Raw genomic sequence first — 27244 nt, forward strand, 5'->3', positions numbered from 1 at the left:
CGCGATCCCTCCTCCCTTCTCTTTGCGCTGGTGCCTTGAGAGCTGGTACCTTATTTCCCTTCCTTCCTTCTCTCTCTCTCCCCCCTTTTTTTTGGATGCCTCGCAACAATAATACCGCTGATGACCATCCAAGAGGAAGCAGGTGGAGAATGAAGCATCCTTTGCCCAGGAGAGCCATGGCTTAGCTCAAGAAGGAAAAGGCAAGAGAGGCGCATTGGAAAAGAAAAATAATAAACACCACCGCGCGAAAGAGAGAGGAAGAAAAGGGGGTCAACATGAGTTTCCACAAGGAAGACGGGATGGGCAGCTTGTGCCACAAGGCTCTGCAGATCATCTCCGAGCTGTGCCTGGGAGGGCAAGTGGAGTTGGAGAAATGTTCGGGCATCTTCCCGCTGGAGACCACCAACCAAGGTATAAGCAGCGCAGGTAGAGTCAAGCCTCTCGCTCTCCTTGCGCATCCCTCGGCGCGCTCTGCTTTCCGCGTCCTCGGCCGCTGCTTCTCCCCACCTCGGTCTTGCCCACCCCTTGTGTTTTCCTCTCCTGTTGATCCTCTGTCTGCATCGCATCTCAAGGAAGGAGCGAGAGGACTGGAACCGAGAGGCGTGGGGTGCTGATGGTGGTGCTGATGGTTGGGGGGCGGACATACGCTTCCTTCCACTAATGGCAGCCGCGGTAGTGGGTTTGAGTGGGCGTCTGGAAAGTTCAACTTTCTCCTTTTTTTACCCTTCTACTTTCTTCCTTCCGCTGCCTCCCTCCTTCCCCTAGCTGGGGAGAGCGAGAGAGAAAGGAAAGGGAGTCATTTCCAAATTTCGGCAGGACATTTTCGTGTCCTCAAGGGGCTGGTGCGAGACCAAACAGAAACGTGTGTTTTGTTGTGGCTGGCTAGCTAGATGCACGTCGGAAAGTGGCCATGCAATGCCCCCCGGGGTGGAGGTTGTGCAGCCTGGCAGCGGTTCAGGCTCCAGCCGATCTGGAAGTGTTTCTCAAGAGCCGAGTTGCCGCTGACTCGGTAAAAGTAGGGGAAGGAATAGGGGAAATCATTCAGAAGCCACAGGTACTTCATATGTATGCTTCATTCTCCCTCCTCCGGAAAGGAAAAGGGAAATCTCGTGCTAGTGTATGGGGAGGACCTTTTATGTCTCTTATTTTTAATGGGAACCCCCCCTCGCCCTTTGGAAAGGTAAAGTGGAGAAAGACCCGGTTCTCCTAGTGAAGCACATTAAAACACAGGAGCTGATATCCGGTGAATCAGTGGTTAATTTCCTTAAAGCCTGCCTGAAAGCCTTATTCCGCTATGAGAGGGGAAAGTTAACATCTTTTCCTCCACGGGGATCTTGTTTGTGCTTGCAACAGCTGCACAACAGGCAGAAATGCAACTGGTGCAGATTTCCCCCAGGGCATAGAGAGGCAGAAAGTTGTGCATGTTGACTCTCAGTTTGGCACGCAGCTCCTTAAGGGTGCAGAGCCTCCAGAAAGGGAAGAAGAGGAGATGGTGACCCCATGAGAGGGAATGTGAGGGAAGGAATGCATTCTGGATGTCTTGGAAGCAGGGCAGTCCTCCTACCGTACTTGCTCCACTTGTTGAATGGCAGGACCTTGGGACTCTGATCTGGGACTGCCCTGCTCTGCTTTGGTTCAGAATCATTCCATCCTCAAGACAAATGCCATATATCTTGGCCAAGGTAGCAGAAATGCAAGAAAGAGTTGAAGGCATTTCTTATCTACCCAAAATGTTCTCTCCTGCTTGCTTGCTTCCTCCCATCCATCCCTTGCTAATGAACTCTAATGAGATTCACCAGAGATTTTAAAAGATAATGCCACCTTGTTTCAACATTTTCCTTTCTATTAAAAAAAATTACGATAATAATTGAAGGGCAGGAGAGAGATAGTTATTCTCTAGCTGTTGGGGATGGGGCAGATGAGCTTAACTTTTGGTTTTAAAACTCTGCTGAAGGATGTATAGATATATCTCAAGCATGCGCATGCACATATATGAATGATTATGCGATTGATCTCGCCGCCCTGTGGCCCTCTTGACATTCTTATCATAGCTGAAATTGGCACACAGTTTCAGTCAAGCTGCAGAGCAGGGCAACAGGTGGCAGAAAGGAGAAGCGCTTGAAAGTACCTGTTGCTACAGGAGGAGAGAGATTTTCATGAGAGACAGAGACAGAGAAAGGACTCCTGTCTGTGTATATTGGAGGGACAGGGAATGACTTCTGTTCCTGCGCCTTTCCTAACAAAAATTTCTTTTGGTTTTAAAAAATAATAATCATGCGAATGTAAAGCTTATGTGTGGATTAGCCATCTAGTCCAGAATTTTGTTTTCCCAGCACTGACCAGCCAAGATACCCCCCTAGTTCACAAGCAAAGGGATCATAGCTCAGTGGCAGAGGCACATGCCTTGTGTGTGAAAAGTCCCAGGTTCAGTACCCAGCATATCCAGATTATTGCTTTGCTTTTTTAAAAGGATCAGGTAGCAAATGATGTGAGAGACCTCTGCCTGACACCCCGGAGAGCTGTTGCAAAGTCAGAGCAGTAGACTATAGATGCACAAATAGCCTGACTTTGTATAAAGCTGCTTCCTATGTCCTCTTGCAGGTGATGGGCTTTGTACTGGCACTGTTATGTACCCAGAACCTGTTGTATAAGAAGTGTATCGTTGCATGTCATGAATCTACAAAGGAAAATGCAGGGCAGTGCCACTTGAGGAACAGCAGTGAAGGATCTATAGCCTTATAAGCACATAAAGAATATTCTGGCTATACCATAAAAATTACCACCAGCAAGCATCATTTTGTTGGGGATTTGTGTGCCATTTCAGCTCTATACAGTATTGGTGAGACAGTATCTCTTATGCAACAATGTAAAATAGTGATGCAACATTTTGTGGTCATCATGGTTAGGGGAGATGGTGCAGTGGTTAGAATATCGAGTTTGGCTGCAGAACATCCTTCTGCAGTGGCATTCTCCACTTCAGTCTTCCACTTGTGAGGATCAGCCAAAATTAAAATAGGTGGGTGGGGTGGGGAATACTTGCTAAGCATGATAGAATGATAGATACCACTAGGTGGGAAAGTAAACAAGCTCTTATTTTATGCTAGGTTGTTGCATGTCTGTATACCTGTAGATTAGTCATCTGGATTTGCATTGGGGCTGGGTAAGGGCTATGAAGACTTAACACTTCGCGGCAACTCTTTCAACAACCCTATATAAGAGTAAATTTTATTATTCTCATACAACATTGCCGGGGATCCCGAGGCAGCTGTCATTGCTTCTTCCCTGGATGAACCATAACACCCAGATTCTCAGCTTTCATTTTTAAAAGGGACCCCCCCCCCAGTATTTGTAGAATCCAAAGTATGAGACAAGATGTACAACTACTGTTCCTCTCTCCTCTCCCATTTGTGAGAAATAAGGCTGCTCCCCTGCTTTCAGTGTGTTACTTTGCCGCCGCCGCCCCCCGCCCCTGAAGATGCCCATGGGTGAGAAAACACTTACATGAAGGCCCACAGTAAAAGTCAATTGGGGGCCACAGCCAACGGTGGGTGGAGCCAGAGCTGATGGCAGGCGGAGCTAGATCCAATGTAGGAGGAGCCAGAGACAAAAGAGGGCAGAGTTCACAGCACTGCAGGATGAATGAATCAATTTATTACAGTCACAGACCAGAAATACAGACATACACAGCAATAGAGAACATGTAAACTACACATAGGTTCAAATTAAACTCTATAAGCTAGAGCATGGTAACTAATACAGATATAAAACAGTTAAAATGTGGAGGTTAAGGATTGCATAGCTCTTTCTCTCTGTACTACCCCATACTTTTAGAGTTGTCTGGCAGTGTCAACAAAGCCAGATGACATTGAGGGCAGTATGAAATGGGAAGCCCCACACCAGGTGACAGCCATAAAGGTACATGATGCAGTCATCACTACAAGTTCTATTCAATGCTAGGCCTTCTCAGAGTAGGTCCCAACTGAAGGAATGTCAGGGCTTGGCTTTGCACAGTGGCCTGCGGGGAGGAAATCGGGAACTGGGAACTGGTATCCAGCACCAAAGAGCAATCAGGTTCAGAAACATCAGGAATCCAAGCAGAAGCCAGGACCAGAGGAAAAAGTCAGGGTTCACTCCCACAAGATGTAGTGAAGGCCACCAACTTGGATAGTTGGATGGAGGAAGCCAGGATAGATCTGGAAGGATTTTCAAGGAGAGGTTGTAATTATGCAGTTTCTGGATATTTAGCTTATATTGGCAATGGCACAAATGATAAGAATGGTCTAAAGCAGGCATCCCTCAAACTGCGGCCCTCCAGATGTTTTGGCCTACAACTCCCATGATCCCTAGCTAAGAGGACCAGTGGTCAGGGATTATGGGAATTGTAGTCTAAAACATCTGGAGGGCAGAAGTTTGGGGATGCCTGGTCTAAAGGCACACAAGGTTACCTCATTGCTAAGTTTAGCAAATCTGGGTCTGGTCAGTGCCTCCATAGATATGGAGTGGTTCCTTGGAACCACTTATACACCACCTTAGGTTCCATAAGAAAGGTGGATTATAAATGCAATGCAATAAAATAAATAATTGAATTCTTTTTAGCATGACCCTTCCCTGGTTTTTATAGACGTGCATTCTTCTCTTCTGTATACCAACCAGCGTCTGTTATGTGCACTATTATACCTGGTTAGGGATAAGTCCAGTCGCTACACATTGCCACTCAATTTTATCCGGTGGGAATATTTTTTTAAAAACCCACAGCATGAGTGTGTATTTCAGCGACAAACTGACTTCTAATTATCCTCAAGGGGAAATGTGTATGTATTTACATGCACACATTTCCCCCCCCCCACTTCAATACAGAGCTATCAGATGACAGTTGTCAATGGTGTTTACACTGAGTGGCATTAAAAGTCAAATGCAGTTAATTAAAAGCTGCTTCTCCAAGCTGACACAAGGTAAGGAATACCATTTCTAAAACCTTGAATAGGCATCAGCATCTAAAACTTCTTAAAAATCCAAAACAGTGAGACAATCATAGATGTCCTCATAGCCTTTGAGTAATTGGTGCTGAACGGGAGTAATTACAGTGCTTATTCAGCAGTTACCCTTAACACCAAAGCATATTTACACTTTTCTTGTCCTGGAAGCCAGAGTACAGTTGCACTTTTCTTGTCTTGATGATTACATAGTTCCTTTACAATGTTGAGAGCTCACTTACCTGTCAGGAAAACTGAGCAACAATAGGTTCCAGTAAATCCAACAGGATCTCTAAATCTACTAGAAAGCTACACTCACCCAGTGCCAGGAGAGACCCCCAACTGAAATCCTGGGGAGCCACTGCTAGAGATTACAGACAGTACTGAACTATGTGGATCAAAGGTCTGGCTCAGTGCACAGCAGTCTTTCCATGACCTTCTGAGCACTGGCAGGGAGGTGGGTTCACTTGGAGAGAGAGGAGGGGGGTTTCCCAAGAGAACCCCTGAACATGGGGTTGATTTTATCTTGGTATGAGGCCTTGCGAGAACGATCTGCTTGATAGTAGCACAACCAACAGTTTTTCATGAAGATGGTTCAAAATGGTAATTCAGATAAGTTGTGGGGAGGTAGGATTCAAAATATAGGCTGCCTCTCAAGTGCACAGTGTCCAGAACGTTTTCAAAGGAACTGAAGTCCTCTTTTGACATAAGCAAAAGTGGCTGCCCTTGAAAAAGATAATGGTTGTGTGGGATGTTTTTTCCCCAAGCACTGTGCCATTGTACAGAAGTTGAAAAGGGAACTGTTGGCTACCCTATTTAGCTGAGAGCAACTGTTGGGATATTCTGAAATTGGCCTGCATATTTTTCTCAACAAAAACAAAAACAACATACCGTCCATGCACAGCGTGAGTCCATGTTACAAAACCATGGCACAGTAGCCCACCGGTTCCTTACAACAGAATATTGAATGGCAAGCAGTGCTTTTCAAATGTGTTTAGTGGTGCATTGGGAGGGGTGGAGCAGGGAAGGTCAACATGACCCAGTTTGACCATTATTATTTTTCTGATTCAAAACATAACAAACAAATTATGTCGGACAGGAAAACAGTGACAATCTCGCGTCTGAAATGGCATGAAGAGAGATGAAAGCTCTTTCTGAGGTTCCCAATACAGACAGGCAGGTCATCATCATGATATTGCATCCATCAGATGATGAGCTCGCATGGATGATATGGTCTCCATAAATGTGAGGAAGAAAAACAGTCTCTGTTTTTTAAAAAAATATTTTTATTAAAATTTTCACAAAAATAACAACCGTATACAAAGAATTAGAACAAGAAAAAGACAAGGAAAAGGAAAAAAAACAGGTAAAAATAAAGCAAAAATTCTAGTGTCACTTCACATAGTATAATGGGAACTCCTCGGGTTCCCCTCCCTGTGGTTCTTTAACACATTTATACTTAGCAAATTCTAACTCATTTTAATCATCTTGTATAATCTTATTATCTTCCTCTCATATAACATAATCCTAAATTCCACAGTCTATTTGCAACTTATTTTCTGATCTAATATGTTACTTTAGCATGTTTTTTTTAATACAGTTTAAAGTCTTTCCATTCTTCTTCCGTCACTTCCTCTCCCTGGTTGCGGATTCTTCCGGTCATCTCAGCTAATTCCATAAACTCCATCATCTTCATCTGCCAATCATCGATCGCTGGTAATGTTTGTAGTTTCCAGTTCTTTGTAGTTTCCAGTTCTGAAGCATGGTACAGTCTCTGGTTAACAACCAGTTATATTCCATGTAGGAATATGATGGTCAATGATGATCAAAACAGACCATCTTCCAGACCATCTTCCAGCCTACCTAGCTCTGTATCAGTATGATGTGCTTTCTCCTCTTCTCTCTATCTTTACCTAAGAGCAAAAGAACATAAATAGAGCCCTGCTGGATCTTGCCAATGACCCATCTAAGTCCAGCATCCTTTTCTAACAATGGTCAAACAGATCTACCTAGATAATTTAATATTTGTTCATTCTTATTCTTTTCTTCATCATCATCCACCTATAACAATGTACACAACAAAACATGGCCTAATTCACAAGCTTACAGGCTTCACCAACCATTTGTTTTGGGCTACAACTCCCACCCGCCCCAGCCAGCACTTCCAATGGTTAAGGATGACGAGTGTTGTAGTCCAACAGCTTCTGGAAGGCATTAAGTTGGGTTAGACTGAACCAAGATGAGACATGACACAGAAAAAAAGAAACAAGAAGAAATGAAGCAAATGAGAGGGTAAAGAATCTAAAGAAATTCCTGCGGAAGCCTTGGTTGACTACCCATTCTCTCAGGTCTGAATTGAGTAGCCCATTCAAAGCAAGTTCCAAGTACATTATGTGTTTGTTTTGTTGTTAACCTATTAATTTTGTCATATGGGCAGTTGTCATATATTGTAAAGGCATAGCCTCTAAATCAGGCATTGTACCTTCCTGATATCTGAGGTCATCATCTGAGAACTTTCCATGAATGGCCCAGTGCAAAGTGGGTGGTAATGAAGGAAAGTGCCTTCTCAACAGCGCCCCCACCCTGGGTGGAATGCCCTCTGCAGAGGGGCCCACCTGGGCTGGTGCCTACCTTAAATTATGCATGGCATTGAGATCACATCAGTGAGGCCGAGAAGGGGGGGGGGTCTTGTCTAGGCAGCCCAGGACCTCAATACACACTGCCTGGGCTTGTGCCCTGGGGAGGTCATTTCGGTGCTAACACAACAGTTTGACTTCATTCCCAAAGGTGCACTCCATTGTCTCTCGAGACAGACGGATGACGACGACAATCGTGAAAGTGGCCTCTGTCATTAGGCTAGAACAAGGGATCATCCACTGAAGTTAAATGTTGGGAGATTCAGGACAGACAAAAAGAAATACTTCTTCACACAGTGCTTATTTAAAATCACTCACAAAAGAGGCAGTGATGTCCACCACCTTGGATGGCTTTGAAAGAGGAGTGGATAAATTAAGGAAGAGTATATGGGACGCGAGTGGCGCTGTGGGTTAAACCACTGAGCCTAGGGCTTGCCAATCAGAAGGTCGGCGGTTCGAATCCCCACAACAGGGTGAGCTCCCGTTGCTCGGTCCCAGCTCCTGCCAACCTAGCAGTTTGAAAGCACATCAAAGTGCAAGTAGATAAATAGGTACCACTACAGCGGGAAGGTAAACGGCGTTTCCGTGTGCTGCTCTGGTTCGCCAGAAGCAGCTTAGTCATGCTGGCCACATGACCTGTAAGCTGTACACCGGCTCCCTCGGCCAATAACGCGAGATGAGTGCCGCAACCCCAGAGTCGGTCACGTCTGGACCTAGTGGTCAGGGGCTATCCTTTAAGGCTATCCTTGTTGGCTCTGCTGTCCCTACAGAGTTGAAAAAGTAATACCAGTGGCTGGAAACCACAGGGCAGGAGAGTGTGGTTGTGCCCAGGGCCTGCTTGTGGGTTTCGCACAAGCATCTGGGTGGTCACTGTGAGAGCAAGATACTGCACTAGGTGAACCATTGGCCTGATCCTGCAGGCTTTTCTTGTGTTCTTAATGCTTTTTTGCTGCCAGGAAGGTGTAAGGGGGTGGGCTTACAGGGAACAGCCACCCCCCATCAATTCCAGCTCTTCTAATGGCTCGGACAACGGCGGAAGGACAGGAGACAGGAAGCAGGAAGTGAGGCCCTACCTGCAGCCTGTGATATCAGCAAGGAAGGAGGGGCCAGCAGAGAGTTCCAGCGGGGAAACAGCAGAGGGGCGTCCTTTCAAATTCACCCCGGAACTGAGGGGATCAACAGCTCGCAAACACAGGGGGAGGAGATTTGGGGTCCCCAAACTACTCTGCTGGGCGAGGAGCCGAAAAGCGCCATTGGGGGACTCTGGTAGAACTGAGTAGACATGTTTTCATGAAGCTCTTGCCTTGTAAATGTTGTTGTTGTTTAGTCGTTTAGTCGTGTCCGACTCTTCGTGACCCCATGGGCCAGAGCACGCCAGGCACTCCTGTCTTCCACTGCCTCCCGCAGTTTGGTCAAACTCATGTTCGTAGCTTCGGAAACACTGTCCAACCATCTCGTCCTCTGTCGATCTGTCCATCTCGTCCTCTGTCCCCTTCTCCTAGTGCCCTCCATCTTTCCCAACATCAAGGTCTTTTCCAAGGATTCTTCTCTTCTCATGATGTGGCCAAAGTATTGGAGCCTCAGCTTCACGATCTGTCCTTCCAGTGAGCACTCAGGGCTGATTTCCTTAAGAATGGATAGGTTTGATCTTCTTGCAGTCCATGGGACTCTCAAGAGTCTCCTCCAGCACCATAATTCAAAAGCATCAATTCTTCGGCGATCAGCCTTCTTTATGGTCCAGCTCTCACTTCCATACATCACTACTGGGAAAACCATAGCTTTAACTATACGGACCTTTGTCGGCAAGGTGATGTCTCTGCTTTTTAAGATGCTGTCTAGGTTTGTCATTGCTTTTCTCCCAAGAAGCAGGCGTCTTTTAATTTCGTGACTGCTGTCACCATCTGCAGTGATCAAGGAGCCCAAGAAAGTAAAATCTCTCCCTGCCTCCATTTCTTCCCCTTCTATTTGCCAAGAGGTGATGGGACCAGTGGCCATGATCTTGGTTTTTTGTAAATAGCTTTCACAATAAAACCATTAAAGACAAGATGGTTTGGAGTGTCGTTGCTCGAGGGTAGCCAGCAACCTACCTGATAATACCCTTTCCTTTTCCCTTCCAAGTTACATTGTGATTCAAACATACATTTAGCACAATAGAATTTTCACCTCTGCTTGCTGATTCAAATTGTTTCAGGGCTGTTTTTGTTCTCTGGACTTTTTTATTTTAAAAAGGTAATGCATTTTGATATATTGCCATTTTTGTTTTGGTTACCTTGTATCATGTTTCCTTGTTGTGCTTGTTAAAATTTGCTGTTTGTGTTGTAAGCCACCCAGAGAACATTTGTGGTTTGGCATCATCAGCATCAGCATTACCTAAACAAACAAACAAACAAACAAACAAACAAACAAACAAAGGTCCTGGCCCTGATGCTTCAATTGGAAATTTAATTCCTCTACAACCTCAGAAGGGGGAGAAGCAATGGGAACACCTGGGTAATGTGTTGATGTAAATAAGGGATGAGGAACCTCAGGCCTAGGATCCAAATTTGGCCCTTGGAGACTCTCTATCTGGCCCTTGGAATCCTATCCTGGCCACACCTTCACTTGACTTGCTTTTACACCCCATGTTTTCCCCCCATTGTTAGAACCTGGTAGTTAGAACCTGCACTCGACAGTTCCTCTTGCTTGCCTGGATCAAGGATAGAAGGGGGAGGGGACTAGGCTATCTTACAAAGGTGAAATTTACATTTGTGGCTCTGACCAATTTTGCCTCTGGCCCTGCCTATCACTGGCATATGGCACTCAAAATCTTACCCAGAAGACCCTCCAGCTGAGATAGGTTCCCACACTTCTGGTGTAAATAATGCTTCCCTGTTTGCATCAGTATAAGCAGAAAAAGTTCATTTGGGATGCAAGAATCCCCTCCAAGAGAAGTTTGTGCATCATGTTTTCTCTTTAACTTTCTGCTTCTGCTTCCATTTGTTTTCTCTAGCCCTTGTCTTGCTCCTAATGTGCTCTCTGCTGCATATGAAATACGATCAACTCTTTTGTTAGAAACACTGTTTGTGTCATTAATTGTGTCATTATTCATCCCGCATTACATGAAGGGGTGAACTGTTGTCTCCTAGTGTGTGCCAGATGCTGATGCTCCAAGCTGGGTGGTGTAGCTATGGGATAGATCCAAATTGGATGATGTAGCTATGAGATAATTCAGCCTCATATAACCAACATGCTTAACTCTAATTAATGCATGAAAGGGTTAAGACCATAAAGTAAGCTGTCCTGCCAGGCTTATCTAGGTCACAAACTTGCATGGATGGCTTTTGGCTCCACCCACCATGGCATGGTAGCTGGTGAAAACAATAAGGATGAGTAACTGCTCCCCCAACTTCTGCTGATAACTGACCCTGGGGGAGGGATCTAGTGGGAGCTCATGGGGGTCATATTGGCATACATCTATCCTAAAAGCTAGAGCCTTCATTGTCAGAAGGTCACGATCTATGCAAGTTTATGTTGGACTTACATCTGAGTAAATCAGCAGAGGTTTTGGGCTGCAAAATTAATCAGTCTACCAATTATATCCATTACATCTTTGATGATTCTTGCAAGCAAACGAATTAAAGCTATCTGGATGATATCACCTTGTCTTCTTGTTCTTTGCAGACATCTCTGTCAGCTTGCTTGCAGTTGTCGTCAGCTTCTGTGGGCTTGCCTTGCTGCTAGTCTCACTTTTTGTTTTCTGGAAGTTGTGCTGGCCATGCTGGCGGAGCAAACCGATGACATCAAACGCTACAAGCATCCCTCAGAGCACCTCCAGCGCTCCCACTGAGTTTCTGGAAGCTAATGAGAAAAAGGAAATGATTAAAGAAAACGGGAAGCCCTCCACGAAAATCCTTGAGGCGGCAATGAAAATTAGCCACACTTCACCTGATATTCCAGCAGAGGTCCAGAATGCTCTGAAGGAACATCTAATCAGGCATGCACGCATGCAAAGGCAGATCACTGAGCCTGCATCCTCATCAAGGTAAGAGAAATAGAAACTAACACTTTTTAAAAAAAAAAAAGCACCTAAGAAAGACCATTTGGCTGAGAATTAAGGAATGAAAAGAAGATGAACATCATATTCTTAGCCTTGTGGCAAGGATATAAGAGACACAGGAACAATAACCCTACTGATATACATACTGATTTCTCTGACAATTTCAATCAAGAGTGTGTGTGTGTGTGATTGGCAGGTTTACATAGGTCATTTTTAAAGTCTGTATCTCCTGACTTTAAGGAAAGAGACCATAGCAGTAAATTGCACATTAGAGTTGCTGGTATATTTGTACAGTGAGGGGCAAAGCTCTTTTACATCCTAAGCCCAACCATGTTTATTTGGCTACATGGCCAATTAATACAGATGACTGTTTGCCGAAATCATAGGTTACCATGGTATGCAACCTGCAACCATATGGCAGCCCAGTTGACTGTATTGTCCTGCAAAAAATAAAAATAAAAATTGGTGACCAATATCTTGCCACACTTCATCAGAAATCTGGGGGAAACAAGAAGAGAGTAGTTAAATGTCCCTAACCACTTAGCAGGATGACACATGGTATATAACGGCCATAACAAGTGTTTTCCCCACCCACAGCAAAGAATTTTTCCACTTGGAAAATGTTTGCCTGTGTTCATGCTCTGACATGGTGATTTCAGTGACATTCCTTTCTAAATCAGTGTGATTCAGATGGCAGCCTAGATATCGGATACTAGTTGCACAATTCATAGAACATTACAGGTTTCCAACTTATGCTCCATGTTGCTTGCTATTGCTTGCTTGTTTTATCTGACACATTTATATTCCAACCCATGCAATGGCAAACTTTTGTGACAGCACTAGCAAATATTACATAACGTTTCCAGTCCTCCTTAATTCAAAGTACTTACTTTGAAATATCCCTGAAAGCTCTCATATTTCAAGGATTTGGAGAGTGCATGAAAATATGAACATCAATAAAAGGCGGTGTCGTGCTATTGCTGTGAGGGCCCCATTACAGTTGAGGCACAAAATATGTAAAATGGGACATAATACTGGAGCAACTTCAAATTTAACTGCTCTTAGTGATCAAGTCGTATTTGAAAATAACACCAACTCTTTTTAGCAGTTAACATTTCCATCCTTAACTGACATCAAGGCATCTCTGAGAACAATACCATTGCACTTAGTACCACCTGTAGCCATCAATCAAGGAAAGATTTTATGAATAGAGTGACAGAGGCATCTAATTTTAATGCACAGGGAACATCAAGGCGTGAAATACACATGTCCTCTGCAGATGAAAGGATTTAAGTAACGCTTTTTTCAGACACAGAAAGAGAAAATGACAGCTAGGAAGTGACAAGTGCCATGAGTGACAAGTGCCATGAGAACAAACAGATAATCATAGGTGATGAATGTAAAAGTTCTGACTTTCTACTCAGTGAATTATTTACATTATTGCATTTACGTGCAATAAATGCCTCTTTTATATTTCCACCAGAATAAACCAGTACAAATGTATCCAACAAGTGGGCACCATAATTGTTGAGTTCATGTATGAGTATAGTACGTATGAGTAAGTGACCAATGAGCTCTATGATATAAGCTCATAGTATAAACAAAATGCATAGGACATAACATGGTCTGACAGGCACAAGGGGAAGTCATGTTTGCATGGATTTTGTTTTTCAGCTGTGCAGGCAGCATATTTGTACAAAAGGACCAATTTCATTTTTTCCAATGATGCTTTACCATAAAAAAACATGGGGGAAAACATTTATTTTTATATGCACTGAACTATGTATTTCAATTATTTATATAAGTGTTCTAGTATATATAAGCATTCAAGTATATATTTTTTCATTGTCTGTCTGCCTGTCTATCTATTTGTAGGCCCCTTCCTACTCTACAAGTCTGTAATTCCATGAAATCTGAGTTAATACAAGTCTGTTTCCATACAGCTTTACAACAACCAGAACTTAAATATCATAGCCAACAATGGCCGATGGTTATGTTTTCCATTCATTGTACACATTAACCCACTGGTGCATGTAAATATAAGATTTGGTTTGTATACGAAACATGCTGGGCTGCATTTAGACCAATGGTTCATGCACCCTAGGGTGAAATATCATATACAGCTTACACTAGACAAATATCTTCCATTTGCTTGTATAAACTCTATACACACAGAATAATATGCATCAGTTGGTTAATATTTATTTTATAAAGCAATTGTTTTAAAGCTGAATGCTCAGTGCGTGGAAATGAACATGTATTAAAAAATTTATAGGCCACCATGACTTCTGAATTTACAAAAGCATTTACTTTTGCACTTGCTGATCAGGGAATATGCATTCATTCTTGTTCTACCTTTACCCATCTGAGTTCCCTCAGACCCTATCGCTGAGGCGGTCCAACCCCATGCATCTCAGATCTCAAAAAGACAGACATCTGTCAGGATGTCAGGAGCATTGGGGGACACACCCATAGCAACCCCACATTTACACCAGCATCAGCAGCCACCTCCAGGCACCAAATCTCCATTCATTCATTCATTCATTCATTCATTCATCCATCCCTCCTTCCCTCCTTTCTGCAGCTGGTATCAGAGCTTCAGCAAGTTGAGTGGCTGGATGGATTAGACCAGGCATCCCCAAACTGCGTCCCTCCAGATGTTTTGGCCTACAACTCCCATGATCCCTAGCTAACTGGACCAGTGGTCAGGGATGATGGGAATTGTAGTCCAAAACATCTGGAGGGCCGAAGTTTGGGGATGCCTGGATTAGACAGAGACAGAAGCTGGTTGAAAGTCCTTGGGTGGGTAGGCAGAGGGAGGGAGGAGTTGAACCTCTAATTAAAATCCAAGCTGAAGAAGAAGCGCTGTGTGTGTGTGTGAGAGAGAGAGAGAGAGAGAGAGAGAGAGAGAGAGAGAGAGAGAGAGAGAGAGAGAGAGAGAGGGATGCTTGCCTCAAATTTACAGCTCATATTTGTGGCAAGCAATATGACTAATCAAGATTCCTATCCTGAGCCAATGAAACCTGAAGCTCAGTGAAGTCTCTGTTGGCAGCTGGTTTGTTTGTTTCCCACCATAGTTGCCAGTGCTGTACCATATATTCTTCTGTTATGTATCCCTGCATGATAATAAACTTTAGAAGCTGAGGTACTTGCCTGGAATCTAGTTTCAAGGTGTTGTCAGCAACGTGTTGCATCCTATGTGCTAGGATAACAAACAGTGGTGTGTGCCTAGGCCTATGTAACCCTTTCTCTGCAAATCTTCCAAATTCTTCCTCACATTTTTAATAATAATAATAATAATAATAATAATAATAATAATAATAATGTTTATACCCTGCCCATCTGGCTGGGTTTCCCCAGCCACTCTGGGCAGCTTCCAACAAAATTTTAAAAATACAATAAAACATCAGACATTAAAAACTTCCCTAAATGGGGCTGCCTTCAGATGTCTTCCACTGGAATCATTATAAAAAAATTCCTTCAGTAGCACCTTAAAGACCAACTAAGTTTATATTTTGGTATGAGCTTTCGTGTGCATGCACACTTCTTCAGATATCTGAAGAAGTGTGCATGCACACGAAAGCTCATACCAAAATATAAACTTAGTTGGTCTTTAAGGTGCTACTGAAGGAATTTTTTTATTTTGCTTCGACTCAGACTAACACGGCTACCTACCTGTAACTGGAATCATTGTGTTACAAGCAAGGATGTCTTTGACTGACTCAATAATAAAACTGACTAATGAACCTAAGTAGTTTCCACTGAAAAGCAGCTTAGATAACCTCACATCATGATTTTTCTAGTTTCAATAATCTAATATGGAAGTTGACTGGTATAGACGGGGGGGGGGGTTGAATGTGAGAAATCTTAATTGGAACACTTTACATCCTCTTTATGTTTTATGCTATTAAGGAAGGGGGCTGCTTATGAAAAGAAATCATTTTTCAAGTCTCTGGATCCCCAACAAGCAATAAATGACACCAGAATAAGTATTTCCACTTTGCTGTTGTTTATCTCCGGAGTGCAATTTAGCTTCACTCCAGAGTCCATGGCAGGCTGAAGAATATCCTTGTTGATTTGGGGGGGGGGGGGTAGAGAGAGAGAACCAGACATTAATGGCAGGAAAGTGCTTTTGGGGCAATGTATCTTAATCCACTGTACCAAGGCGAGATCAACAGTGTTTTCTCCAAAAATAAAGTGAATTTAGGAGTGGAGTGTTTGAAGGTGAGGGGGGAAAGACTCTCAACCCTTGGCATGGCCAGACCAATACATTTTGTGGCCTGAGGCAGAGCATCAAATGTTGTCCCTCCCCAAGTCAAGGGGCATAACCTAAGGGAAGCCAAATGTGACAGATTCCCTCACTGAAAATGGAAGCTCAGTAAAGAGACCAATTTTCTGGGCGTTTAAAACTATCCCTGTGAATAACAGTAGAGATGTCTGCTCTAACTGTTTGTGGTAGTGTTTCTATATTAAATTGCAGCCAGGGGTTTTACTTATGTGAAGAATGTCTCGTGTTCACTTATTATCCCCCACTCAGAGGTTCAATGTAATGTGGAAGCACTTCTGGTGCAAAGCTAGTTCTTTTATTTATTTGCACTCAAGGAAAGTTTTGACCTTGACGGTTTTTCATGTGAGGCACAACGCTTCATATCAGGCAAACACTCTTCACCGAAAACTTTAAAATCTTAATCAGCACCCTTGTTTAACACTAGTCTCAGGATAGACTATTTCCACCTAGAATAGCTGCTAGTATTCCTATACCAAAACACTCTCATAGCCCCTTCTACGATTTCGAATTCCTCTCAGGGAATCAAACTGGGTTGCCCTGCCTAGCTGACCCCTAATCCTTATCAGAACAGGTCCCCCTTTCCTGCGTGCCCCCATCTCTTTAACTGTCAAGTGCTGAATTTTTGACTCACCAGTCCTTCATGATTAACTGACATTCTGACTAGCTCTGATTGGTTGCTGGGTCCATAGCTGCCAAGTTTTCACTTTTCTCATGAGGAAGCCTATTCAGCATAAGGGAAAATCCCTGTAAAAAAGGGATAACGTGGCAGCTATGGCTGGGTCACCAGCAGGCTGACTCAGGGCCTGTCCATCACACCAAGGTATTTTGACAGCCAAGGTTCTGGAGAGCGCCTCTCTAATGTTTCATAGCTTATTGTAAAACATTAAAGCAGAAGGGGCTAACCTGTTGTTGGACTCCCAGCTTCCACTACCTCTGATCATTGACCATGCTGATGAGAACTGAAGTCCAACAACATCTGGAGAGCCACCTCTGCATTAGCCACTGCAATAGCAGTGGTCGTGCAAGAGCTTTCCGAAACCAACCTGGCCACAATGCTTTGCTCTAGAGAAGGAGCTTATGTACCTCAGAACAAGACACGAGCAAGAAGGTCCCTGAGGTGAGCGACAGAAGGAGGAAGTGCCACTGCTGGAACACACATAGGTCGACTTCACCTCAGGTGCTGAAATGTCTTGCATTAATTCTCCCAATCTTTCAGTAATATGTGATAGTACAGTGGTACTTCGGTTTACGTACACAATTGGTTCCGGAAGTCTGTACTTAACCAGAAGCGTACTTAACCTGAAGCGAACTTTCCCATTGAAAGTAATGGAAAGTGGATTAATTCGTTCCAGACGGGTCCGTGGAGTACTTAAACTGAAAGTACTCAAACCGAGGCGTACTTAAACCGAGGTATGACTGTACGTACATGGGCTTTTTGTTCATTTCTTCTTTTGTTCATCATTTTTAGCCACTGTAGCAAACCTCAGCAGCGACTCACACAGCCTCACAGCCACTATGCCCAGAATGCCTTGCTCTGAGTAAATACCCCCTTGGCCTTTGTAAGAGAGGAGGTGGCAGGCCAAGCCATTGGACCAGGGATATGCCAGTTTGCCAGGAGGGAGGCACAACCACCTCCTGAGACAATTGCTTCCATTTCCCTAATAATACAACTGCCCCTGGATCTTATGACGTCCAGCCTTAATGTTTTCTCACAGTCTGTGTTTTCCTCTTGTACAGACTAATCCATGGCATTTGGAGTGGATCCTAACTCTGGTCTTCCTTGTGGAATCCATAGAAGTATGGGGGTCCAAGCATAGGCATGCACTGAAACTGCTCAACTGAATAATACAATATGCTTTTCGGATGCAAGACTTTCTTAGTACTCTGACCCCAGAGACCCCTCCATGTCAGAATTCAGGTTCAGCCACTTACAGCCCCAGCCTGACCCAGACAGAAGGAAAATTTCCAGATACAATTACTAGCAGAGGCATTTTTAAAAAAGAATGGTGGGGAGGTTAAAATGAGTTTTCGGGCTTTGTGAAGAGATGGAAAAGCAATAACATGCAAAATATTGCAGCCGTAATTAATGGCAAATTGTCTGAACTTCTTTGTCCTTGCTCTTAATAGAACAGCCAGGAAGGATTAAATGAAAATAAAAATGGATGGCAACTATTAGAAAACCAAGATTAAAAACAAATGATACCAAATAACACATATTCTCAGGGGGTGCTGACGGTTTACCCAAGGGCTCAGCAAGGCAAATTGAATATGTTCTACTTGTTGGACTCGATTGTTTTAACCAATCAAGGAGATTCCTTCCAGAGTTCCTGAGTGAGAATCTTACCATTTCTATAAGTACAAGAAAACAGGTTTTGAATTAAGGGAAGAAATGCAGAGGCAACACAGAGACATACCAGGTCAATGTGTCAGTTAAGCCATCGCTCATTCAAGCATTTCTACACATGTTGAAACTGAATGGAAATCAATGCAATGCAGAAGTAACCGATGTGCTCTCCAGCTGTTGCTGGACTCAGCTCCCATCATTCCTAACTAATGGTCGTGCTGGATGTGGCAGTTGGGAGTTGTAGTCCAACAACATCCTAAGGCAGGCATCCCCAAACTGCGGCCCTCCAGATGTTTTGGCCTACAACTCCCATGATCCCTAGCTAAGAGCACTAGTGGTCAGGGATGATGGGAACTGTAGTCCAAAACATCTGGAGGGCCGAAGTTTGGGGATGCCTGTCCTAAGGACACCATGTTGGCTGCCTTTGACCTGATGCAGGCATAGGCAAATTCAGCCCTCCAGATGTTTTTGGCCTACAGCTCCCATGATCCCTAGCTAGCAGGACCAGTGGTCATGGATGATGGGAATTGTAGTCCCAAAACATCTGGAGGGCCAAGTTTGCCTATGCCTGACTTAATGCCTGGTTCACACATGCCTGTTCAACTACCGGTGTCTCATCGCTTGGCTAATACATGTGGTGACTCATGGACAGACAGAAGTCATCACTTGATGCAGCAGTTAAATAAGCAGCTGTTATCTGCTTTAACTGTTATTTTAAATCTGGAGGTTTTTTATGCTGTAATTTATTGATTTGGAGGGTACCTGCAAAGGTAAGCTGGAAATCCATGAAAACAATCCATCAGCAATATATATGCACATGTGAATCAGCCCTGGCACGGGAACAGAGAACTTTATGGGAAAATATCTCAAATTGTGAATGGCGCAACATTCTATATAAGTGAGTGTTTTGAGCTCCCGTGCTGGTTCAGAGCATCCAAAACTGAGTCCGTGTGTCTACCTTGCACAACCAACAAATCAGATGAAGCTGAAGGAAAATGCAGTGGGTCGCAGTGCTCACCTTTGATTCCAAGAAAATGTGGGGTCAAGAAGCACTCCCGCCAGGCCCATCCTAAGCAAGCGAACTGAAAACCCATCAACCACAGACATGATTGTCTCTCTGAGAACCTCTGAGTCTTCTAGATCAGATTCGTCAAGTAAGTTTTTGGGCTATGGAACTTGCAAGAGCAGGGAGGGGAGACGGATGCAGGGACAGTTGTGGAACAGTGGGGAGCTGGGAAGAGATTGGAAGTCGCTGGATAAGGGTGGGGGCAGTTGGACAATCTTTAGTCTTCTGCATGCCTCTAAATGTGTGTACTGTAGAGGGTGACAGGGGGTGCACAGAACCTGCTGGAGAAATCCAGCTGGCTGTTTTCTCTTCCGTTGCTTCTCTGCAGTGAATTTCCATTTTTTTAAAAAATCCACTGTCTGAATTGAAACTTCGCTGCCATTCTATGAGCTTCCAACCTTAACCAGGTTGCCAGGTGTCTGAAGGCTTTTGTAGTCCAGGATCTAAGTGCTGGCAAAGGTTGGATTTTTTAATTTATCAAGGGAGCCAGAGAGATGAAGCAGTGCCCCGAGCAGTACAACAAATCAGAGTGCACTGCACCAGCCTGGGAAAACAGGGCAGCAGGTGTGAGCCATTAACGGTGCGGCATCCCAGCTACCTAATTGGCCGAGTTTCTGATACTTCGGCGCAGCAGTCACATGAAGGCCCATTGTTCCTGCAGACTCGGAAAAGCATTCCCATGTTGCCATGGGAACGGCGACGCACTTAAATAATTAACGCATCAATTAGCCCTATCACTGAAATGTTGTGACTCGGAAGCCTTGCAAACTGCCGTGGCATCGGGATATTGGCTTACTAGAGCGAAAGTGCCACTTTACATTACACCCGCCTGGGAATAGCTGTTAGTGGCATATATAACATTGCAGCACTTCAAAAAGATGGGAGGGTATGGCAGAGGGAGATTGCAATTTAGTGATTACATCATTCTGTATTTTGAAATGGGCGTTTTGAATTTCAACGGAGCATTTGGCAACTTGGAAAAGACATCTCACATTCCGTTGAAAGGAAAAAAAGCAGGGGGTGAACAGATGTACGGTTACTGTTTCAGATACAGGGCAGCTGAAAATGACTATGGCAATATAAAATCATAGAATTGAAGAGTTGGAAGGTGCACCCCAAAGGCCATCTAGTCCAACCTCCTGCAATGCAGCCACCCACAGCTAAAGACTCCCTGACAGATGGCCATCTGTTCAGAAAGCTCCAATGAAGGAGTCCATTCTGAGGGAGTCCATTCCACTGTCAAACAGCTCTGACTGTCAGAAAGTTCTTCTTTCGCCTTTCTTGCAATTTGAATCCATTGGTTCAGGTCCTGCCCTCTGAAACAGCTCAAAACAAACTTGCTCCATCTCACAACCCCTCAGATATTTGAAGATGGCAGCTGAATCACCTCCCATATCATCATCAAAAGACGGACAATCATAAGACCTTTGCCATTTAAATCTATAGTCTGTCCCATTCCATTGGCTCAGGCTGAGAGATTGCCTCCTCCTCCTCCTGCTGCTGCTGCTATTGCAAAATATTCATTATTCCAATGTCCAAACATGAGTGCTGTTGCTTCTCAAGGGCGCCAACTTGGGCCCCAGATTATGGGTGCCCAATGGCACCCACAAAGTAATGTGACGTCATGATGTCATGATGTCACATTATGTCAGAGTGCCGCAGCAGTGCTTCCGAGGCATCGTGGGGCCTCAGAGCTCACGTCGGAGGTTTCACGAGACCTCCAACCTGACTTCCGGATTCTACCAGAAGTCACGTTGGAAGCCTGACAGGCCTTGGACATCAATTCCAAGGTCCCATGTTGTGGGGGCCCAGGCACCCAGAGCCCCTGTAGAGTTGGCACCAGTGTTGCTTATGTCGTGAAAATAGCACCGTCCATGCACAAAAGGTAAGTATCCACAGGCTTTGGGAAACAGTAAGTTTGCAGAGGTCCAAAAATTAGACCCAATGAGGAGAGGGTCTGCTCAGCAGCTATGGAGTACCACCTGACTGTAAAGGGGGGAGGACTGGAAAATCAGGTGGGAGAGGGAATGGGATTGAGTATAACGGAGAGACTGAAACAGTGAACAGGAGCATACCGCACTGCACCATGTTAGTGCTGGTCTCATTTGTAGAGAATCCTAATCGGTAAAAGCTAAAACAAAGATACTTAACAGCAGAGCGTTAAGTTTTCCACTTGGCTGAAAATGGGAAGGGAATGAATGAGCCTGTTGTATCTCCCAAGATTTCTGCATTAAAGAGGCTTGGAGTAGATTACCCTTGTGGTCTCTACCACCTTCTGTGATTCTATCTCCCCAGGGATTGCATTCCATCATTTGAGTGCCACCACCCCAAAACCCCTTGTACTGTACTTGCCCATCATCTTTTCAGCGGAGATGAGACAGAGGGCAGGCCCTCTCATGCCGCTCTCAGGGCTTGGTCAGGGTCATATGGGTCAAATTATGGATGCCGTTAAAATATATGCAGAAGGGCCAAAGGGAACTTGGATGGTGGAAGAAATTAGAAGACCAGGGATTCTATAAATTAAAAGATATGTTTGATGAAGAAGGGAATTTAGTTACAAAAACAGCTCTTTTAGAAAAAATAGGAAAACAATATTGGCTGATAGTAGAAGGACTTTATGATTTAATAAAAACAGGAAGAGCAGAGGAGACAATGAGGACAGAAATGAAAATAGATATGGTGCTGAACAAAAGACAAATAATGGAGAAAGAGATAGCAGGGCTGATATATAAACTGATGATAAGAGAAAAAGACAGATTGACAAGGATAATCCAGATCAAATGGGAGCAAGAAGGTATGATTCATTCAAACACGGTACAAGAAATGATGAAGAATATAAACAATATCAAAATAGAAAAGTATAAGGAATTAAGTAGTTTTGTTTTGGTTTTACTAAAATGGTACAGAACCCTGGCATAAATGGCGTACATAGTGAAAGGATTTAGCCCCAGATGCTGGCATTGCGATTGCGAAAAAGGATTCTATTCACACATGTGGTGGGAATGCAATCTGGTTAAGGAAAATAGTGGCAGAGGATCATAAGGGTAATTTCTGGACTATTCCAAATAAACATAGAAATTAATAGGGACTTGCTATTTTCGGGAATATTGGGAAATAATAAAGTAAAAAGTAACAATCAAGAGTTGTATAAGATCATGATTTTAGCTGGAATGGCAGTTATTACTCTAGGATGGAAAGAAAAAGCTAAATGGAATATGGAAAAATGGAACGATTACAGTATGTTTTTGAATATGTACAATCAGAAATATTTGCACAGGTAGCAGCAGAGGATAGATGGGAAAATAAATGCCAAAAAATTGCAAACAAGTGGGCATTTTATAGGAATTGGGTAGAAAGGGGAGAAGCCAACCCGAATATACAAGCACGAATGAACAGACTGTCCACATGGTTAAAGATATGAAGAAGGAAGTCCTGATCAGGGGGGAGGGGGGAAGGGGAAAAAAGGCAAATTGTAAAGATACGTGGAATGAACTTACGCTTTAGTGAAGTTAATTAATTAATTAATTAAAAAATATGGCAAATGATGGTCCTGGGGGTAACCTGGCCCTGAGCTGTCATGGACTTTTCAAAGGAGCCCTTCAGTTTGGTTACTTGAAATAGACAACAAACATAGCTGGCATAGGTTCAACATTCTATGGCCCAGTTTGTGAGCTACATTTTGGACAAACTGGAGCTTCTGCAGCCACACAGAACATAAGAGCATGAGAAGAGCCTGCTGGATCAGGCCAATGGCCTATTTATTCCAGCATCCTGTTCTCACAATGGCCACCTAGGTGCCCTTGGGAAATCTTCAGGCAGGACCTGAGCACAAGAACACTCTGCCCTCCTGTGGCTTCCAGCACCTGGTATTGCAGTAGTTCAGTATGGATGTAACTAGGGCATGGATGGCAAAGGTCAGGTCCAGCTATTCTAAGTAAGGCCACAGCTAGCCAAAGATGCATAAAGCCCTCCTAGCTACCTCCACAAGCCTGACTATACAAACAGATATAACTAAACTAATATTGTTACATATTTGATTCCAGGATGCTAAATGCGCTTCTTCTCAACCTAAGCTACTTCACAGGGTTGTTGCTGGGGAGAGGAAATGGGATATTCACTGCCTTGATATCCTTGGAGTAGGATTTGTTGTTGTTGTTGTTTAGTTGTGTCCGACTCTTGGTGACCCCATGGACCATAGCACACCAGGCACTCCTGTATTCCAATGCCTCCCGCAGTTTGGTCAAACTCATGTTCGTATCTTCGAGAACACTGTCCAACCATCTCATCCTCTGTCGTCCCCTTCTCCTGGTGCCCTCAATCTTTCCCAACATCAGGGTCTTTTCCAGGGAGTCTTCTCTTCTCATGAGGTGGCCAAAGTATTGGAGCCTCAGCTTCACGATCTGTCCTTCCAGTGAGCACTCAGGGCTGATTTCCTTCAGAATGGATAGGTTTGATCTTCTTGCAGTCCATGGTACTCTCAAGAGTCTCCTCCAGCACCATAAAATGGTGATGGTGCTGGAGTAGGATACGAATGTAATAAATACATGAAATGGTTGCATGAGCCCAGAGTACATTTACACAGGGCCGTCTTGAGCAGATCGCGCGCCCTGGTGCTGAGGGGCGGAGATCGCTCCACCGCCTGCCCCGCCCTCGCAGGGCACAATTGGTTTCCTCCTTGCCAGGCCGGCGCCCAGCTTACCAGCCCCGCGCCGTGGTGCACTGCGCCACCAGGGGTCTACGAAGAGCCGGCCCTGCATTTACATATTGATAAACCACAGTTGATTGTTGCATCTGAATGCAGTCAGAGTGCTCAGATGAAATGTGATGAAGAGACAGGGGGGGGCGAAACAGGCTTGCATCTGTGCGGCTTGCACTTAGTTCAGTCTGACATTCCTGTTCAACAAAAGATGGCAACTTGAGGGTTTTCCATTTAGCAGACACTCTGGGTGTAAATGGAAAGAGTGCTTTTTCACGAAGCACAACACAATAGTTTTCTCATGGACAATTTGTACTCCCGGTATGAAAGAGCGAGCGTCACAGCTGGGTCTCTTCTTTATTTCAGTGCACTCTAAAAATGGAGAACCTGGAGAGTGCTGCACAGGTACAGGTACCTTCCCCATGCATGGATAACAGGGGAACATGCAGACAAACTGCCTCTTAATGACATTACATTCTGTGTACAAGAGCAATTGGCAGGCTGGCAAATTCAGCTTTGATAGGGGTGAAAGAATCTTGACTTAAATTCAATAGGGGGTAGGGAGAATGAGGTGTTAAGAACAAAATCTGTATGTCCGTGCGAAAGTAAAATAAATAGTACAGGGTTTTGTTCTTGCAAAAAGAAAAGAAAAGTGGGGGTTTAAAAAAACCAATATTTTAATTAAGCAATGTAATCTCCAGGGGAAAGTACTCAACAGAACACTGGAACATTGTCCCGTCCCGTCCCCACCTCATTGAATTCAAGTCCAGCTAAACAGCTGTGGAATATCTACTTTTGTAACCTGTCCTCTACTGCTGATGTTCTCCAGCTTCCATTCTCATCCTTGTCTGCATGTTAAAAAGAAAGAAAGGCTTCCTCACTTTTTTAGGTTGTTAACCATCAAGCAACCAGTGGAGCTTTGTGGGGGGGGGGGTTCACTTTTGTGGCACAGTCAGGTCACTGGAAATGCTTCAGATTAATACAGATAGCCATCTTATCAACAAAGCTTGATCTTTCAATGAATTGGATCCAGAATTCTTAAATGTCACTGAACTGCAACTCTCATCATTCCTGGACATAGGAACCAGCTCCTAGGGGCCAAGGTCTCTTCACACACACACACACCCCAATAAAATACTTGAGGGGGCTGCCCCCCAAAGTCGATGGGCATTGCCATTCAAATGGTGTATGCATGCCACATCATGTGATTGATTATGCAGGGCAGGATTTATCCCCCCCCCCAAAAAAAATCAGGTTTGCACCCTTGTCCCTGGAGATCTTGTTTGATTAATTCACTTTTAATGGTTATCATCTGTAGCAGCCAACAATTGCCTGTGAGGTGGGAATATACTATGCCCAATAGATTCTCTCACACATGGGTAGGCAAACTAAGGCCCGGGGGCCGGGGCCGGCTCAATTGCCTTCTAAATCCAGCCCACGGACGGTCTGGGAATCAGCGTGTTTTTACATGAGTAGAATGTGTCCTTTTATTTAAAATGCATCTCTGGGTTATTTGTGGGGCCTGCTTGGTGTTTTTACATGAGTAGAATGTGTGCTTTTATTTAAAAATGCATCTCTGGTTTATTTGTGGGGTATAGGAATTCATTCTTCTTCTTTTTTCAAAATATAGTCCAGCCCCCCACAAGGTCTGAGGGACAGTGGACTGGCCCCCTGCTGAAAAGGTTTGCTGATCCCCGCTCTCACATATCAGCATTCCTCGGTGGTCTCTGCCTCTCTTGAGCAGGGGTAGGCAACCTAAGGCCCAGGGGCCGGATATAGCCCAATTGCCTTCTCAATCCAGCCCACGGACGGGCTGGGAATCAGCATGTTTTTACATTAGTAGAATGTGTCCTTTTTTAAAAAAATGCATATCTGGGTTATTTGTGGGGCATAGGAATTCGTTCATTATTTTTTTCATAATATAGTCTGGCCCACCACATGGTCTGAGGAACGGTGGACCGGCCCACGGCTGAAAAAGGTTGCTGACCCCTGCTCTTGAGCAACTTGATACTCTCGTTTCTGCCTTTTGCTGCTCTAATACATACTGACCAGAAATAGGGTACCCATTTTTCATCAAGATTCTTTTTTCTAGGTTAAGCATGGCCATTCCCTTCAGTCTACCAAATAGAATTTGCTTTCTAAACCCTTTGTAATTTTTGTAGCTCTCCTCTGTATTTGCTGCTGCTGTTGTTTGCTGTTGTTTTCCAAATTGTCAACATTCTTCTTGAACTGAATCATTGAATTATCTTCCTGGATTACCTAGTGTTGTTAGTAATTGTTCTCTCCAGAGTGTTATAACAATAATGGAAACTTGTTAAATGTGAGTGGCTGATTTACTCCTTTCATTTTTAGCTATATGAAAGTTATTCTCTTTCCCTTTGAGATTATCAGTGTTAATTTCTTTGTCTTTGTGCATGCAGGCACAATTCCTTCAGGAGACATCTGCCAAGGCAAATGCAGGTGTCCAGCATTGATTTTAACATGGGGACAGATCCTGTTTTACAAAGAGGGGAGACAACTACCAGCATTGGAAGGATAAAACCGGAACTTTATAAACAGAAATCTGTGGATTCAGAAGGCCAGAAAGAGGATGTGAAAACTTGTGGGAAACTCAACTTTACCCTTAAGTATGATTATGAAAATGAGATGCTTTTGGTTACCATTGTCAAAGCCTTGGAACTACCAGCTAAAGACTTCACTGGTACATCAGACCCCTATGTGAAAATCTACCTTCTTCCAGACAGGAAAAAAAAGTTTCAGACACGGGTTCACAGAAAGACGTTGAACCCTGCCTTCAATGAAACCTTTCAGTTTCCTGTAGCCTATGATCAACTTTGCAACAGGAAGCTACATTTCAGTGTATATGATTTTGACAGATTTTCTAGACATGATATGATTGGAGAAGTCATTCTGGATAACTTTTTTGAGGTCTCCGATCTCTCTAGAGAGGCCACAGTATGGAAAGACATCCATTGTGCCACTGCAGTAAGTAGCAGCATATTTCAAAATGTGATACGTGATACAAAAATATCATGAATTATTATTCGACAGCATCATACTTTGTAGGACAAAGATCATTTCACCAATATACTAAGATTCAGTTCCATACTTTCCCACATCAATAATTGCCAGATAGAAAGATGGTAAATATCCTGCACTTTACAGTTGGGGGGGAGAATGTTCAGCCCTGTCCTACCTCAGATAA

At 43.9% G+C, this 27244-nt stretch overlaps 1 protein-coding gene across 1 annotated transcript in view; it reads left to right on the forward strand.

Moving 5' to 3' along the window:
* The first annotated feature begins 275 nt into the window (after nucleotides 1-275).
* SYT10 (synaptotagmin 10) overlaps nucleotides 276-27244 on the forward strand; it is a 36608-nt gene continuing 9639 nt past the window's right edge. The window contains exons 1-3 of the mRNA XM_035127965.2: nucleotides 276-426; nucleotides 11270-11630; nucleotides 26460-27024. Coding sequence (XP_034983856.1) covers nucleotides 276-426; nucleotides 11270-11630; nucleotides 26460-27024 — 1077 coding nt within the window. The remainder of the gene's footprint in view (nucleotides 427-11269; nucleotides 11631-26459; nucleotides 27025-27244) is intronic.

Source organism: Zootoca vivipara, chromosome 10 (assembly GCF_963506605.1).
Source record: "Zootoca vivipara chromosome 10, rZooViv1.1, whole genome shotgun sequence".
Taxonomy (NCBI): domain Eukaryota; kingdom Metazoa; phylum Chordata; class Lepidosauria; order Squamata; family Lacertidae; genus Zootoca; species Zootoca vivipara.